This window comes from Peromyscus eremicus, chromosome 14 (assembly GCF_949786415.1).
Source record: "Peromyscus eremicus chromosome 14, PerEre_H2_v1, whole genome shotgun sequence".
Taxonomy (NCBI): domain Eukaryota; kingdom Metazoa; phylum Chordata; class Mammalia; order Rodentia; family Cricetidae; genus Peromyscus; species Peromyscus eremicus.
In genome coordinates this window covers 49584631-49604190 of record NC_081430.1, presented here as the reverse complement: position 1 = coordinate 49604190, position 19560 = coordinate 49584631, and the positions used below count along the sequence as shown (strand labels likewise).

The 19560-nt window shown below is 33.5% G+C and overlaps 1 protein-coding gene across 2 annotated transcripts in view; it reads left to right on the top strand.

Annotated features, from left to right (window-relative positions):
- Nucleotides 1-19560, top strand: part of Tc2n (tandem C2 domains, nuclear) — a 51378-nt gene that overhangs the window by 24494 nt on the left and 7324 nt on the right. For both annotated transcript variants that reach the window (XR_009382734.1, XM_059279012.1), the window contains exons 4-10: nt 387-554; nt 1477-1568; nt 2822-2897; nt 3788-3888; nt 5481-5597; nt 7741-7932; nt 16043-16157. Coding sequence is in view for 1 of the 2 variants with exons in the window: in XM_059279012.1 (XP_059134995.1) it covers nt 387-554; nt 1477-1568; nt 2822-2897; nt 3788-3888; nt 5481-5597; nt 7741-7932; nt 16043-16157 (861 nt within the window). In the remaining variant the exon portion in view is untranslated. The remainder of the gene's footprint in view (nt 1-386; nt 555-1476; nt 1569-2821; nt 2898-3787; nt 3889-5480; nt 5598-7740; nt 7933-16042; nt 16158-19560) is intronic.

The window sequence follows — 19560 nt, the reverse complement described above, 5'->3', positions numbered from 1 at the left end:
AAAATGGTTTGTTTGACTTGAGTCCTTTCAAATAAAAGATCTGTTTAGTGTATCTTATTGCACGTGGTAAATTTTTTAAATGTTGTCTTCTTTAAAAAAATGTATCTAAAAATCATTTAAAAGAAGTTATATATTTAAGTAGAAACATAAGATGAATTTCAGGCCATGAACTACAGAATTATCTATAGGGCAAAGAAAAATACTGAAAATTTGCCAGTCTGTCTTAAGAGTAGGATTCTTGGCTCATTCCTTACATAAATCATGCAATTACAATTCTATAAATGTGTGCGGTTAAGGCATATGTTTTAGTATCATTTGTGATGAAGTATTTTTAACCCATTCCTTCAGTGTATCAGCTGTTGGCTTATAGAAACACTTGCTTTCAGGATCTGCCAGAGCATCTTTTGGAGATCAAAAGGCAGAACTTTGCAGTTCATTCTACCATGGACCCAGCTATGATGTGTATAATCCATGCTATATGTATCAGCACTTTTCACCTGATTTAAGTAGACGCTTTCCTCCTCATTTTGAAACAACAAAAAAGTATGGATCTGGTAAGAAAACGTTTTTGTGCTTGTCCTCTGGGCTTATATTTAAGAGATTTAGAAATTAAATCTAAGGCCCTAGCAGAAATAGTTATTATTATGAGCAGTTTTAAAATAAGAGCAAAGCAAACTTCACAAGTGTGTGATATGACTTCTCTTTGGTGTTATTGGTATAAAATTTATATATATTTTATGTTATATATTTAATAAATTTTACAACAGATATTTATAATATTTTATTTTTCTTTTCCAATCAGCTAAATGAATTGAAGAACTCATGATTGGAGGTAGACACAAATAATAGAAAATAACTAGAATTTTTTAGTTTGATATTTGAGACTCTATCAATTATATAAACTACCATATGTATCTCAGATACATAAATTTTTTAGGTTTTTAGGTTTTACAGGTTTATATGCATGCATATATCAGCATCACTGAAGATAAAATATTTTCTTAAGGGCTGCTCTCTACTTAGCACTGTGTTAGAATACACACTTAGTGTGCAGTATTGCTTTTTAAAAAGATCTTACGGTTTGAGAGGAGAACTAGAAATATAAGAGCACATGGAATTCAGGATTGAAATGTTATAATGTTATATGTGCTCATTAAATAGTAGTTGAATTACATTTAACAAAGAGTACTTACATTGTATTAAATTATTTTTTCTGGACGAAGGACTGGGGAATATAAGCAAAAACGTGCTTAAAATTTGATGTGGATATGAGAATGTATTATTTGATTGCTATAGACTTCTGTTTTAAAGATTAAAATAATTGAAATTTTAAAGATTTTTATCAGAATTTCTGTTTATATAAATTTGTGTATAATATACATGATGAATTCCTATAGAGATTTGACTTATGACAATTAGATAGAATGTCACTATTTCATTCTTATTACTGAAAAAATACTTTTATCCCTTTTTTAGTTTGTGATTTAAGGACCAGTAAACTTCCTGGTTCCCCCGGGCTAAGCAAATCTATGTTTGATCTTACAACTTCACCTCAACGATTCATCCAGGTATATAATATTATATAATATAATTATATAAATTTCATTATATGTGAACTTTTCAAATAAAAACATCAGAACTGTATGAATTACATTAGGTATCACATGTATTTCTGTGACTATGTGTGTTACAATACCTGAGGAGTAAATACTTGATGTTTCCTATTTTCATTATTTTAGGAAAATCTCAGTGATTAATAAAAATAATTATATTTGCTTCATTTTGTATAATTTTATATCTCTCAATTGGTATGAGCTTAAAGTTCCTGAGGCAATTGGGATTTGTAATCATATAGTTAGAAGTACTTCTTTGCTTATTGAACATAATTGGGCAGTTACTAAAATTAGTATTCTATTGAGGTATAGGACTTTAATTTTTCAATTATGCTAATATAGCATCCTTTGATAGTTTAAAATGTTTCATGTTTTGTTTAGCTAAATTCTATTTGAAATTAGGGAATAAGCCAGAAATCGTACCTCATGTTTGTAATCCCACTAGAGGGCTGAGGCAGGAGGATCATTTAAGAATATGAAGCTAGCCTAGGCCACATAGTAAAACGATGTCCGTAAGCACCAAAAAATAAAAAAGAGAGACAGTGGTAGAAATAAACAAAATTTAAAGACAAGTTATATGTCTTTCTGTAAATGAGAGGAAAAGCACCTTGAACATCTTCGTATATATACTTACAGAGTTTGCTTTATGTTGGCGGAGAAGGTATGCTTTATAAAATGGGCATGTATTCTAAATTAGCCTTAATAACTCTATCATTAATTTTAAATACTTAATGCTTTACAACAGCAGTCATTTAATATACATCTGAGTTGTTTGATGATTTTGTTAGATAAGACTGTCAAAGCTTCACCCCCTAGAATTTTGATTCAGTAGTCCTGTGATGGGTTCTGAATTTTTATTTGTATGAAGTTTGCATGATGCAGATGCTCCTGGTTTCGAGGGACTATGCTTTGATAATCCCATTTTACACTTTTATAGGTTACTGGACACTTCCAGTAATGTATGCAATATGAAAATTAAGACTAAACCAAAGCTACTAATGGCTTTTCCAGTGTTACCTACTAAGGCATTTTTTGGATGCATGTTAGTTTCCTCTCCTACAAAAGTGGGACTTTCTGACTGATAACATTGATAAAGTGATTAACATGGAGTTTGATATCAAGGTATTTATTGGGGCATAAATGTGAAAGTTTTTAAAGTTTGATATGCAGTTTCTGACTGAAGCATGTTTTTGTTGTTGTTGTCGCAGAGACATGACTCATTGTCCAGTGTGCCTAGTAGTTCTTCTTCAAGGAAAAATTCTCAGGGCAGTAACAGAAGTCTGGGTAAGGAATGCAGTATCCTATTTATACTGTTCAGCAGGTTATTTCTATTCAGTAATAGTTTGACAGTATTATAATTGGATAAAGGAAAAAAGTGTCCTATTCATTTTATATGCTGGTTATTGAATCTATGTTGACATTATTATCACAAACTCAGATCAGATAGACCATGGCTCAGCGTTCAGGCAAGAATGAATATTTTTTAAAGTAAGCTATTACATATCTTTTATTTGTTTTATATATTGACGTTTGTTTGTTTGTTTTTTAGACAGGGTTTCTCTGTATAGCCTTGGCTGTCCTGTAGACCAGACTGGCTTCCAACTCACAGAGATCTGCTATCCTCTGCCTCCTGAGTGCTGGGATTAAAGGTATGCACCACCACCACACAGCTTATTTGTGTTTTAAAGTATATGGATTAAGGAACTTTCAGAAGCACATAGACCTTATAAGTGTGGTTTGCAAAGGCTTGCAGAGTTTTAACTCAATTCCTCACATTGTAATTTTTTAAATTCCTAAACTATATGCATTCTTAGTATATTTAATGTCTAGAACTTCACTAAAAAAATAAAAGTGTGATTTTTGTCTTATTACATTGGACACTTAAAAAATAAATATATCAGTTTTTGCCAGGCATGGTGGCACATTCCTTTAATCCCAGTGCTTTAGAGGCAGAGGCAGGCGTATTTCTGTGAGTTCAAGGCCAGCCTGGTCTACACAATGAGTTCCAGAATAGGCAGAGCTACATAGTAAAATCTTGTCTCAAAAATTCAATATATATTCAATATATATATATTCAATATATATATATATCTTTTAAAACTGGTTTATATCAAAACTTAACTGAGTTAAAAAGATTACATGGAGTTTTTATTTTTTTGTCCTTTATAATTCAGATACAATTACCCTATCAGGAGATGAAAGAGACTTGGGGAGATTGAATGTGAAATTGTTTTATAATTCTTCAGCAGAGCAGATCTGGATCACAGTTTTGCAGGTAAATTAGTGTAGTTAATACTCATTTTTATTATTAAATTGAATATTTATAACCTACAAGTATCTAGTATTGCTTCCTCCTGAAGAAGGGGTCAGTATCTTCCTAATTTAGATTCTATTGTATTTTGCAGAGTAGACTGTTTAATAAAGCTTTTAACACTGAAAGTGCTAGAAGAAAACAGGGAAAGCTTCAAGATACAGGCATAGGTAAAAACTGTTTGATTAGGACTCTAATAGCACAGGAAATAACTCCAAAGATTAACAAGTGGAATTTCATAAAATTTAAAAGTTTCTGAATAGCAAAACAAACTATCAGCAGAGTGAATGGACAGCCTATAGAATGGGAGAAAGTCTTTGCCAGTTGTACTTTAGACAAGGAGTTAATATCTTTAATATATAAAGAACTGAACACATTAGACACCCAAACCCTCAAACTGCCAATGAATAAGTGAACTAAAGAACTGACAGATAGCCCTTGAAAGGAGGAGTACAAAAGGATAATACATTCTTAAGTAATGTTCAGTATCCTCAGCCATCAGGGAAATGGCTATCATCAAAAGCAAATGAGAACAAATACTGATGGTGAGGATGTTGAGGAAAAGGAACCCTTTGTGGGAGTGTAAACTGGTGTAACCACCATGTAAATCATTGTGGAGAATTCTCAGGAAACAGACAGACAAACAATAAATAAAACTACCATAGGACTCAAGTACAAGGCTTATGCTGAAGGGCTATAATTCTTACTATAGATATACTTGCTCATTCATGTTTATTGCTTTTCTATTCACAGTAGCAAAGAAATTAAATCACCTAGATGTCTGTCAGCATATGAATTGATTATAAAAATATGGTACATATACATAATGGATTTTATTTAACCATATTAATGAAATTGTGAAAATTTCAGGAAAAAGGGTAGATCTAGAAATTAACAAGTGAGATAAACAAGACTCAGAAGACAAATAGTACATGTTCTCTTTCATATTTGGTCCTTGATTTTAATTTTTATATTTGTACTTATATGGACATAAGTTGGGAAATTAGAAAGAGGACCATTAAAGAAGGGTGTTTAGGACTTCTGTTTTCATTGTTATGGAAAAGAGATTTTAAGGAAAGGGGTTAGGGATGATAATGGGATACATGGGATACTTAAAAGCTAGAAGAGGACAGTTAGGTACAAATGAGGGCATGGCAAGGAGAGGAGTAGAGGAAGAGTAATAACTAAAACAAGATATATATGAAAATGTCATGAGGGAAACTTAATGGGACTCTAGAATAATGTCAAAATATTAATATGGATGAAACATGAAATCTTAGTGTTGTAAAATTTATTTAAAAATTTAATAAAAAATCATTAACTCAGTAGGGCATGGTGGCACACACCTTTAATCCCAGCACTCTGGAGGCAGAGGCAGGTGGATCTTTGAGGTCAGCCTGATCTACATAGTGAGTCCCAAAACCAGGGCTATGTAGATAGGCTATGTAGACATTCTCAAAAAAGTTATTAACTCAATAAATATAACATAAATATTTGTATTGTCAGAGTCCTTTGTAAAAACATAAATTATGCTTTTAATTTATTTTTGTTTTTAGTGCAGAGATATAATTTGGCCCTCTAGTTGTGGAGATACTCCCACAATTTCTATAAAAGGAATTTTAACTTTGTCCAAACCAGTGCATTTCAAATCTTCAGCAAAAGAAGGTTCCAATGTAAGTGGCTCTGTGTGTTTGCATTTTTTTCATTTTTCTCATATTTATCTCTTTTATTTATGTAAAATGTGAGAATAAGAAAGTGTTTTGTTTTGGAGAAGCTAAAATGATATACCCTTGCTTTTAAAAGATAATTTTAAACCCTAAGTATTTGCTATTTCATTGTCCATTATTAAGATGAATTTAAAAAGGAAAACTGTAATTACTAGAATATGTAGAAGATTAACAATAGGTAAGAAACTTCTTTACTTTTCTTGCTCCCAACACTCTTTGGCTTTGAAAAGTATTTTCAGAATTTCAGTTAATCTTATTCCCAAAATCTTCCAATTATTGCAACTAGAAGGTTTATTATCTTGAGTTTTGTTTTATAGATTGTTTTCACATTAACTTAAATACATGCCCATTGCTGTCTTTTGATATAATATGATGATATGATATGGTCATATGGAAATGAAAAGATCTTTTAAAATTCTTCATATTTAATTGTGTATGTGTTGCTTTGTGCACATAAGTGCAGTGTACATTGAGGCCAGAAGATTGCATCTCCTGGAGCTGAGGTTAACAGGTGGCTGTAAGCCACTTTATGTGGGTGCTGAGACTTGAACTCAGGTCCATTGTTAGAACAGTATGCATCTCTAAGCCATCTTTCCAGCCTTGAAAAGATAGCTTTTTAAAAGAATGTGTCATCTTAAAATAATAGAATTAAGAAAATTCATTTTAATTATTAATAATAAAATACATATTGATATTTCTACTTAATATGATTAGGAAGTATTTTATTGAAATTTTTTTCACACAGTGTATTCTAATCATGTTTTCCACCTTCCTCAACTCCTTCCAAATCCTCTGAACCTACCCAATTCTATACAGGAAATATTTTTTAATTACTCTAAAACAGTGGTTCTTAATATGTGGGTTGCAACTCCTTAGGGTTGCATATCAGATATCCTGAACATCAGATATTTACATTACAATTCATGACAGTAGTAAAATTACAGTTATGAACTAGCAAAAAATTTTATGGTTGCAGGGGTCCCCACAGCATGAGGAACTGTATTAAAGGGTTGCAGCATTGGGAAGGTTGAGAACCACTGCTTTTAGAAAATTATTTTGGCAACATATGTCAAAACCTTAAAATATTTATGGTTATTAACATGGCTATTTTACTTCAAATCTGTTTCAGGAAAATAATATAAAATGCAAACAAAAACATGCATAAAATGTTGGTAATTTTGTACATAGTAGAAAAATTGAAAAAAAAAATCCTAAATGTCTCTATGGAGAAATGATGCACTCAAGGATGAACATTTTCTGAATTAAACAATTTTACTTTATGATTTTCAAATAAAAGTAAGTTAACTTAGCAAAAGTTAGAAAAACTTTCATCAATCTTTAATTTTCAAAATTTATTTTCACACATCAGGTGGTTTGGGAGATCCTTATTATGGAAAATATGAAGTGTACCAGCACACTTGCACTGTGTAAGACTGTTAAATAGTTTATGTGTAGTATTTTATTGGTATAGTTCTATAGCTAGATAATTTAAAAGAAGAAACTCAGTGATTGAGAGGCCAAAAGGAACATAATTCTGTCTGATGAGATATTATTATAATATGAATTAAAGTTTGGAGATAATATCCATCATATTTGTTAGTTGACTAGATAACCTTGATTTTTCAAAAAGCTACACTAAAGATGTAAAGTATATATCACAGAACAATCTAGTGTTCAGTCTCTTTTAAAGAGAGACTTAAAGTCTCTTTATGTGAACAGTTTAAATTCTGGATGCTTAGTAAACTTGTATATGAAATTCTCGAACTATTCTCATTAACTTTTGAAAAATTGTGATGAATAGGAAGAAAGATGTATTAGAAAACCAAGGATGGGAAAACAGCCTAATTTTCAAAAAGGGAAAGCCATGTTCTAGTGAGGTTGTTGTTAACATTGATCTTAATTCCTAAGTAATTATAAGGATAATTTGTGAAGCTAAGGAAAATAGTAAAACAAGACACATCATTGCATTTTTTAATGAAAAATATACTTGTAAAACACATTCTCAATATCTTTCTTAGGTATAAAGCTTATTTATAATGGCATATCAACCTTTTTAGCATTTATATTTATTGTTTTCTTGTTTTTTAAGGCTATTGAATTTATGGAAACTTTTGTATTTGCTATTAAACTACAAAGTCTACAAACTGTGAGGCTTGTATTTAAGATTCAAACCCAGACTCCCAGGAAGAAAACCATTGGAGAATGTTCTCTGTCACTCAGAACTCTCAGTACACAGGAAATGGATTACTCGTTGGAAATAATACCACCTTCAAAAATTTCCGTAAGTGATAATAGTATCCAATACTAAACATATTTCACAGTTAAAATGGTTTAATGAATGACTTTTATTTGTTGGAGGTTAATTTGAACAGTATAATACATTGGAAGACCACGAAAACTCTCAAGAAGGAATATCATTTTAAAATAATATTTTAGAAATAACTTATAAAACATTAACATAACCATTTTCTTTCTTTATTTTCTCCAAAATAACATCATGTTATTCTTTTCTAGTATATTTTCACTAATGTTTCATACTGTAGGAGTAACAACCCCAAAGGCAATAATCATGAAGTATGAATAACTTTAAATAATTCATTTTTAAAATTTTTTAGTAGCTGAGGACTCAGAAAAAATAAGTATAAATCATAAAATCCATATGGAATCTGAGTTTACTATAAAGTAGAATTAAGAAAATGGTTTTAACTATAAGTAAGCTGTATATCTGTTCACAAATTGGCTAGAATGGAATTTGGGTCCCCCTCACCCCCATTATTAGTGATGGAGTCCAGGACCTTATACATGTTCTGCTGTTGAGCTACAACCTATTCCCATCACAGAATGAAAATTTGTTTTCATTCTAATACATTTTTCCTTTTACATAAAAACTTTTTTGTAGTCAAATTTCTAAACAGTCTTATTAAATAAGAAACACAGAGACAAATACAGAGATCAGAGAACAAGCAAAGAGCCATGACTACCTTATCTTACCACCTTGCTTCTCCAGAGAGAGCTTCTTCCTGTATAACCTGTGTTTTTATTGCCTTTCTTTTCTGCTTTCTCATTGGCTCTAAGCCCAGCCACATGACTTCTTCATTACTGCCTGTCTATACAGACCTCCAGGTCTCTGTGGTTGGTACTAGGATTAAAGGCTAATGACACCATGCTTGGCTGTGTCCTTGACCACACAGAGACCCTGCCTGCCATGTGGTTGGATTAAGGGCGTGTGCTACCACCTCCAGACTTCTGCTTATGGCTCGTTATGTGACCTCTGATCTCCGGGCAAACTTTATTGACATACAAATAAAATCACATTTCAGCACAATTAAAATATCACCACACTTTTTTATATTCATTTATTTTGGGGAATAGGATGTATACTATGGCATGTGTATGGAGGTCAGAGGACAACTTGTGGGAAATGGTTTTCTTCATTATGTAGGTCCTGTGGATCAAACTCTGATTGTCAAGCTAGGTAACAACCACCTTCAGACTGAGCCATCTCTTTGGACCAAGAATTGAAGTTTCTAAATTTATTATTATTTTTTGGTTGACATTCATAGAAAAAGTGCTTGGTTGATTTTGAGACCTGATATTTACTTCTCTCAACCAGCCCAACACTGTCATTAAAGTACTTAGAAATTTCTAATGATTTAACTATATAGTTTTTCTGTGGGGATAACATTTATAGAAATTAGTCTTACTCTTTATAAGAACAAATCTCGTATGATTTTAAATTTATGTAGGATTTATATTTTACTTCTCTAAAAATATTACGATGACTTGAAGTACTAACTAAAAGAGCCCTAGCTATGCATTGGTATATTTGGTACTTTAAAAGCATGTCTACACCTAAACCAATAAAATTAAATTTTCTTGAGGGTTAGGACAGAGACATTTGTAGTCTTCAATAGCTTTCCCAGTAGTGAGTCTAATGTATTGCCTAGCTTGAGAACCACCAAATTGGAAGGGAGAAATTAAGAGATTAAAATATTAAAAAACAAAAAATTACTAAAATGGTCTGAACAATTAAAATTTCTTTCTCATTGTTTCTTGACTATATTTTCAATCTCAGATGCCAGTGTGTGTGTTTATAACATTTGCTACATTTTAAAACTTATTTAAGTTACTCTTTTTTTGCTGTTAAAACACAGTAATTATGACAGTAGTTTGTTATTTTTTTTATAAAAGCTTAGTAGATAGTAATATGCAGTCATATTTTACAGAAGATACAAATAACAAATGCATATTTCATATATTAAATGCTAAAGATAGTACTAGTATGTCAGAAGATAATTTAGTGAAGGAAATTGAGAAATTACTTTCTTTGAAGAATTTGAAGGAATAGTTACGGCTACATTCTTATCTTCAAAAATAAACTTTATTTAATAATTCAAATAAAAAACATTACATATTGAAACTAAACTAAGTCTTTATATCAATGAGCTTTTATACAGTTAAAGTAGCTATTATGAAGCTGTGGAGGTACTCATTAGATTTTGCACTTTTACTATTGAATATGTTTTAAGCACTAAATAAAAATATCAAATGACAGAATTAGAACTAGAAAAACAACTATTGTCATTCATAACTCATGTCTATTACCTGTAGTCAGTCCTTGTTCATCACCTAATATTTAGTTTTTCTTGTTCTCTTATCTACATGTTATACTGTACCCCCTTATGTATATGTTTACATATTTTATTGGCCAGGTTCTACATATGAGGAAACCAGGTAATTATTTTCTTTCTGAGATTGTTGATCTTATTTAATATTATACATTATAAGCCTACACATTTTCCTGCAAATTTTATAATTACATTTTTCTTTAGAGCTGAATGATGTTCCATTTTCTACATATATAAAATTTTCATACATTCATCTATTGGTAGACAACTAGGTTGAATCCATTTTTGTGATTTATTATATTTATTGCCTTGTACATGTTGAACCATCTCTGCATCTCTGGGATAAAGCCAACTTGGTTATGATAGATAATCTTTTTGAGGTATGTCTATATTCAGTTTACAAATAAATTACTGAGATTTTTTAATTCATGTTCATCAAGGATATTGGACTCTTATTTTCTTTTGTTGTGTTTTTTGCCTGGTTTTTGAAAAATTTAAGAAGGATTGGGTATAGATCTTTATTGAAAGTCTGGTAGAATTCTGCTGTGAATCTATCTGGGACTTTTTTTTTTAAGTTGGAAGGCTTTTTATTACTATTTGAAGCTTCTCATTTGTTATAGGTTTGTTTAGTTTGTTGATTTCTTCTTGGTTTAATTGTGGTGGTTTGGATGAATCAAGAAATTCATCCATTTCTTTTAGATTTTTACACCTTAATGGATAAAGGTTTTGTTTTAAAGTATTCCTTCATAATATTCTGAATTTCTTTTTTTTTTTTTTTTGGTTTTTTGAGACAGGGTTTCCCTGTGTAGCTTTGCGCCTTTCCTGGAACTAACTTGGTAGCCCAGGCTGGCCTTGAACTCACGGAGATCCTCCTGGCTCTGCCTCCGGAGTGCTGGGATTAAAGGCGTGCGCCACCACCGCCCGGCCTGAATTTCTTTATTGTCTGTTGTGATAGTTCCCTGTTCATTTCTGATTCTGTTAACTTGGGTCATCGCTCTCTCTTTTGGTTAGTTGGATCAATGGTCTGTCAATTTTGTTTACTTTCAAAATTAACCAGCCCTAAGATTCATTGATTCTTTGTGTTGTTTTCTTTGTTTCTATTTCATGAATTTCTGCTTTGATTTTTATTATTTCTTGCAATCTACTGAATTTAGGTTTGATTTGTTCTTGTTTCTGCAGATTTTTGACTTGCATCATTAAGTCATTAGTTTTTGTTCTTTTTGATTTTTTAAATATAGGTACTTAGAGCTGTAAATTTCCTTTGTAGAACTACTTGAAATGTATCCTAGAGGTTTTATATAGTGTTTTCCATTTTCATTTCTTTCTTTTTTTCTTTGAGCCATTCATTTTCAGTAATGAGTTGCATAATCTCCATGAATTTATGTATTTATTAGAGATTTGCTGTTAATTTTAAATTTTATTACATTGTAGTCATAAAGAATACATGGAGTTGTTGCTTGAGTTTTCCTGCCTGGCTCACAGTCATGGCAAATCTCTCTCACCTGCCAGTCCCCCAGCCACTCAGACCCGACCAAGTAAACACAGAGACTTATATTGGGTACAAACTGTATGGCCATGGCAGGCTTCTTGCTAACTGTTCTTACAGCTTAAATTAATCCATTTCTATAAGTCTGTACCTTGCCACATGGCTTGTGGCTTACCGGTATCTTCACATGCTGTTTGTCATCGAGGCAGCTGGCAGTGTCTCTCTGACTCAGCCTTCCACTTCCCAGCTTTATTCTCCTCCTTGTCCCACCTACACTTCCTGCCTAGCCAATGGCCAATCAGTGTTTTATTTATTGACTAATTAGCAACACATTTGTCATACAGAACATCCCACAGCATGGAGTCATTGCCATTTTTCTGATTTTCTAAGGATTTGTTTTGTATTTTTTCTTGATGGACTTCTTGACCTTGATCATTAATAATATTACATATTTGTTTGAGAGCTCAAGTTTCTGTGCTCAATAATGTAGATGAGACAGAATTTACCTGAAGAAATAACTGACCATTACAGAGATTTATGGCTCACTTGTTGCTAAAGTACAAAACTTTCATACCATGCTTATGAGCATGTGCTCATGTTATCTCTGGAAATAGTGGAAATAGTGAAACTTGCTTGAATTCATGGAACTAGCAGTTGGAGAATAGGATTTGTTTTCAGAGCTAGCTCTTTGGGTTCTACCATGTATTTATTACTTTCCCTTCACACAAAAATATTCTCAAACATCACCAGATCATGTTTTCTCTGGTATTCTTTTACTTTTTCAGTTTTAACAATTCTAGGAAGCTAATAAAGTTTTCTTTAAAAAAGTGATACACTATTTAGAAGCAGAGATCTTCCATAATTTTGTGCTCATTAAATATAGTCAATATATACCTGCTAACTAGAATTTTTAATTTGGGGATTTAATAAATCAATCACTTTACATAGTTTTTCAAGAAATGAATTAATGTCCTGGAATAGAACTTGTATTTGTGAGATAACTTTGGCAAGTAGAAGGTGTCAAGTCCACTGCCAAGATCTGCTGTGTTTTATGAAAGTGATCTGTATAATAGTGTAACAATGATAAATTTTTGCCAACTTTAGGTCGTCTCATAGTAAGTGTTTAATTATGAATATAAAATAATAATGAAAAAGAATTGATGAGATAACTTAATCATGGTTTCTTTTGTGTTTTGTAAACAGTTGTGTCTGTACATTTTTTCTTCCTTCAGTATTAGGGATTAAATATAAGACCTTGCCCATGCTAGGCAAGCACTCTATACTATACCACTCCCTTTTTTTTTTTTTAAAAAAAAAGATAGATTTTTCAGTAAGTTGCTGCAGCTTGTATTGAACTTGTAATGTTCCTGCCTTAGCCTCCTCAGTAGCTGAGATTTCAGGTCTACATTTCCATTCTCAGCTGTATTTTTTAAATGTACTAATTTAAATGCCATGAGCAGAAACTTCTTTTTTTTCAGCTAGGATACCACTATATAGTCCAGATTAGTCTCAAATTCACTATCCTCCTACCTTCAGACACTTTTATTTTAATCAGTAAAGGTTTTATTTTGTACATGGTGTTTGAATTCTTGAGTTATTGATCTATTCTCATTCTTAAACCTCAAGCACTAGATTTGCTTATTTCTTGGGAATCATCATTTGTTGCTAAAATTAACACATTTTATCATCATAGTAAAAACAGTGATTCTCAATTTTCCTAATGTTGTGATTTTTAATACAGTTCGTCATGTGGTGACCCCCCAACCATAAAATTATTTTCATGGCTACTTCATAACTAGTTTTGCTACTGAGTGGTGTCTTGGTTCCTAAGTCCATTGGAAATATGTGTTTTCTGATAGTCCTGATCCACAGGTTGAGAACTGCTGTAGTTAAATTTTTTAAGGGGGAAAATAACCGCAGTATATGTCATAGGGTTCCTATTGCTGTGAAGAAACATCATGACCACGCCAACTCTAATAAAGGAAAACATTTGATTTGGGTGGCCTACAGTTGATTTAGTTCATTATCATCATTTCAGGACATGACAATGTGTGGGCAGACATGGTGTTGAAGAAGAAGCTGAGAGTCCTACATCTTGATCTGCAGTTCACAAAGTGAACTGTGTCATTGGGTGTAGCTTGAACATAGGAGACCTCAGAGCCCACCCCCATAGTGACACACTTCCTCCAATAGGCCATACCTATTCTAACAAAGCCACACCTCCTAATGATGCCATTCCCTTTGGGGGCCATTTTCTTTCAAACCACCACAGTGTAGTTTATATTTTCTAAGCAATTTGTTTTTCAATGAAGCTTTCAATTTCTTATTGCATAATAATGTTAAAAAATAGAATCATTCCAGGCGGTGGTGGCACACGCCTTTAATCCCAGCAATTGGGAGGCAGAGCCAGGTGGATGTCTGTGAATTCAAGGCCAGCCTGGTCTGCAGAGCGAGATCCAGGACAGGCACCAAAACTACGCAGAGAAACCCTGTCTCAAAAAACAAAAAAAACAAAAAAACAACAAAAACCCAAAACAAACAAACAAACAAACAAACAAAAAACCCCAAAAAATAGAATCATAAGCTTTCAAATTCTTATTAAAACAAAATCATGTTTTAAGAAAATACTCATACTTCAGTCAATAGCATGTACATAGAAAGTTGTTTTTCTTTTGTTTCTTTCCAATGGGCCAATTGTTGCAGAATGTTTGGCAATTATCAAATACTATATAAAACTCTTTGAGAAATGTTAAACCTTCTGCAAATTTATTTGAATCAGTATTGTAGTTGTCTATGCTAAGCCCTGGCAAGATCTTCAGTGCCATGTTCCTGCGTTATAACCGCAGTATATGTCATAGGGTTCTTTTCAGATCATTAGTAGTAATAGTTTTTTTTGTATTTGGAAAACGTTTTTCACTTCAAGGACCTTAGAATCAATAAAGTGGGCTGTCTTATGTTACGTTTCACAAACAAATCACCATTTTTTCTTCTTGTTTTTGCTGTTGGTCAGCAATATTGTGGAGTATATTTTATTTTCTTCCCTTAAGTATTCTTTATTTTACTGTTTGCCTCAGGTTTTCTTTGACCTTTTCCTCATTGCTTTTACTAGCTTCTTTCTTGTCAGATTTTCTTGGCTTACATCTATTTGGAATAGTAATACAACTCTGAGTCCACAAATATGTTTGTTGTAGTAATCCTTTGCCTTCTGACTTTGGTAGCAACTATACAGATTTCCAAAGTTAGAAAAAAAAGTTATCCTGTTATCCTCTGTCACTTTAAAAATCATATTTCAGCTGCTGGTGGTGGTCCTAGCATTTGTGAGGTAGAGGCTGGCAGATCTCTGAGTTTGAGGCCAGCTTGGTCTACAGAGCAAGTTCCAACATTGTTCTAGAATATTATTTAAAGGTGTATTACTTTTGTTTATGTTGCATTTGTTTAACTCTGTGAAGCTGTGTTACTGTGCCTGTCTAAAACACCTGATGGTCTAATAAAGAACTGAACAGCCAATAGCAAGGCAAGAGAAAGGATAGGCGGGGCTGGCAGGCAGAGAGAATATATAGAAGAAAAAGAAGTAGCCAGAGAAGGAGGAAGACTCTAGGGGCCAGCCACCCAGCTACACAGCAAACCTGTGTAAGAGCAAGATTTACAAAAGTAGAGAACAGGAAGAGCCCAGAGGCAAAAGAGAGAGAGGATAATTTAAGTTAAGAAGAGCTAGCAAGAAACAAGCCAAGCTAAGGCTGGGCATCTATAATTAATAATAAGCCTCTGCATGTGATTTATTTGGGAGCTGGGTGCCCCCCCAATGAAAGAACCAAAACCCAACAATACAACATAGCCACAGCTACACAGAGAACCCCTGTCTCAAAAAACCAAAACCAACCAAACAAAACCAAAAAAAATCCTATTTCATATATTTTTAAAATAATGTGATTGGATTATTTTTAATTCTTTTGAAGATATGTTCCTTTAGGTTAAGCAGTTTCACCAATAATGCTTAGAAACTTAGTTTGTGTTTTAAGTTTTAGTCAAATTATCTTTTGATATCAGTAATTTTGAAGTTCAGTATGTAGATAACACTTTGTATTTTTGGATTTGATGCAAGTGAATAAATTTTTGGAATCCATGATATTTATCCTCAAAACTTCTCATAACTTGTGGTTTTTAGTGTCAGTAGAAAATAGCACTTTGAAAAATTTTCACTGTAGCTTTTCATGTTAGAGTTTTTGAAATATCTCCAAACTGTTGTGAACTACTAAATGATATTTTTTCATATATAGGTTTGCCATTCAGAACTTGAACTGGGCACTTGTTTTCAAGCAGTAAATAGCAGGATTCAGCTGCAAATTCTTGAGGCACAGTACCTTCCAAGTTCATCAACACCTCTGACTTTGAGTAAGTGTATCAGTGCTTCAAAGTGCATCCAGTGTAAAGAGGTTCCAGTAGGGTAAGAATCAAGAGACCAGTATGCATCAAGAGCTGTGCCCTTCTCTGGATAAACAGCTAGGGATTATGATATGTTGGTGGGCTATGCTTAGAACTAAAGATTTGAGATCAATCCTACTTCAAGGGCTAAGAGTAGAAGGGAATTATCTAGGGAAGTAAAAGTTCTTTAACTAAAAAAGACTAAAAACATATAAAACTGAGCACTCAAGAAGTCAGAAAAATAACAAATATTAGGAAAGCTGAAGTTGACAATAGACATAAAACAAAAAACTTTTTTCTTTAAAAGGACCATTAAAATAGGAAAATTTGTAAGAAGATGGATAAGGCAAATTAGGGAAAACATTGGTATTCTGAACAGTGAAGATTATATAATTTTAAATTCAGAGGAAATTTCTAAGTCAGAAGAAAATTAACAATATGTAAGATAATTCCATGTACCAACTATACTAATTCATTTGCACATGTACAGAAAGTAAATGAGTTCCTTAAAAATTCACTAAAGAAGAGGAAGAATCTGAGAATAATAATAATGAAAAAGTGAAGACTTTCTTGTAAAAAGCACTAAGTAGGGGTTGCGGATTTAACTCAGTAGTAGAGCACTTGCCTAGCAAGCATAAGGCCCTGGGTTTGGTCCTCAGCTCAAAAACAACAACAACAACAACAACAACAACAACAACAACAACAAAAAAAAACGCTAAATAGGCTAAATAGGGCTTGGGAGATGGTTTAGTTGGTAAAGTGCCTTTTGTACAAACATTAGGACCTGAGTTCTGATCCCTAGGACCCACATAAAAATCTTGGAGTGGTCATGCATGTTTGTAACCTTGAGAGGATGGAGAGGTGTTTGCTGGACAGCTTGTCTAGCCAATTAGTGAGTGCCAGATTCAGTGAGAGACCCTGTCTCAAAAGATAAGACAGAGAATGACTGAGGAAAAGGATACCTAGTATTTGCCTCTGGCCTCCACATGCATGTATACACCCAACCTACATATATACGATAACTTACATACAAAAATAAGATATTGTCCTTGTTGTTGTTGTTGTTATTGTTAACCTGACACAAGAGAGACTTTTCAATTGATAAAAATGCCTCCATAAGATTTGCCTGTAGTCAGTCAAGCCTGTGGAGAATTATCTTAATTTAGTGATTGATATGGGAGGGAGAACCCAGCTTACTGTGGTAAGTACCATCCCTGGGCAGGTAGCTTTGGAGCAGTGGTCCTCAACCTTCCCAATGCTGTGACCCTAATACAGTTCCTTATGTGGTGACCCCCACCATAAAATTATTTTTGTTGTGACTTCATAATTGTAATTTTACTACTGTTATGAGTTGGAATGTAAATTTTAGTTGCTTTGGTCATTCAATTTTATCACATCAAAAGAAACTGTAACTAAGATAACATTTTAGTGCTTCATAGCACTAAGGCTACAATCATTTGACTGATAGAGTCTACCAAACCATTGAAGAACATGTAAATTCCTATTCAACATAAGCTATTCTGAAGCATGCAAAAATAACTTTATGATGTTAGTGTACTCTTGATATTAAAACAGAATGAATAGCCCATAAAAAGTAACTATAAATTAATATCACTTATATAGCTAGATGGAGAATTATAGTTAAAAGTAGACAAATAAAATCCAAGTTAGAAAAGTAAGTCATTAAGATTACATCTAGTTAATTCTTTTTTATTAATTAATTGATTCATTAATTTTTCCCAGCCTGATCAGTTTCCCCTTCCTCCCTCCTCTCCTTCCAGACCCTCCCCCAGTCTTCCCTCTTCCCCCCCATACCTTCCTCTTCCTTTTCAGAAAAGGGCAGGCCTCTCATGTATACCACCAGCTAGCCATGGCATATATCAAGTTGTGGTATGACTAGGCATCTCCTCTCCTATTAAGGCTGGATGAGGCAACCCAGTTGGAGGCAGGGTCCCAAAAGCAGGTAACAGAGTCAGAGACTGCCCCTGCTCCCACTGTTAGGAGTCCCACAAGAAGACCAAGGTACACAACTGTAACATATGTGAAGAGGGCCTAGATCAGCTGCCCCTGTAAGCTTTCTGGTTGGTGGTTCAGTCCCTGTGTGCCCTTATGTGCCCAAGTTAGTTGCTTCTGTGGGTTTTCTTCTGTTAACCTTGACCCCCCTGGCTCCCATAATCCTTCCTCTCTCTCTTCCACAGGATTCCCCAAGATCTGCCTAATGTTTGGCTGTGGGTCTCTGTATCTGTTTCTATTAGTTGCTGGGTGAATCCTCTCTGATGACAGTTGGGCTGGGCAATGATCTATGAGTATAGTGGAGTATCATTAGGAATCATTTCATTGACTTTTTATTCCCCAGTCATATTTAGCTATATCCCAGAACTCTGGGCTGTCTAGACTCTGGATCTTGGCCCCCCAGGCAGTATCAGGGATGGCTCCCTCTCATAATTCTATGAAACAGAAACAATAGTGGAAGTCTATGCAAATGTAATATATAAATGGATGGCTTCACTTAAGCAAAACTACTACTTAGGATTGTTAGTGATTGCCATTTTATAATCTAATAGATCTCATTCCTCATCCTGTGGCTCTTCCTTTGTGGCGGTTCCCTCCTGCCTTTCTTGCTGCCTTTTAGCCTCAGTTATATTAACTGACTCCTCACAGTAGCCAGACAATACTTGCTGCTTAAGCTGTAGTCATTTTTTATTGTTGCGGTCTGAGGCTCCCAATCAACCCAAGCAGACACAAGGCAAGATTTAATGCAGCACAGCACAAAAGAAGGGGATGGGGAGGAGGCTAATAAATCAGGGATGCAGAACAGACTCAGGAGCTGAATTGTGACCCCAAATGTCAGTTGAAGCAAATATTTAAGCACAAAAATTACAAATATTTGTTGCCAAGTTATAGTTACACTTTTCCCCAATCAGGATTTAGAGATTAGGGACTTCCTTGAATGTTCATTCCATCATTGTCAACTGATCTACAATGCAAGTCTTTCAGTCCAACTTGATTAATTTGTTCTTTCTGTTGTTAGGAACAGCCACAATGTTTCTAGAGAACTGAAAATGCATAATGAATATTTCTATGGTTTAAGGATGAGGTGGGCCAGCTATTAGAAGTTTCCAAGCTCCCCTAGGGCTTGGGAACCTGAACTTTGTTTCACTCTACAGGTAAAATGGAGTCTGAAGTCAAAATGGCCGCACTTAAGACAAGGTGCTTTTTGCCTATTCCCAACAGTATCACATGGAAAACTATGCTTAGATGAAAAGATACATTACCCATAATTTTATCCAGGGCAGTTCCCAAGTTGATATTCCTGCTCCAACTTCTTTAGTACCCCTTTCTTCCTTTTGGCTTAAATAATGAAGTTTATTTT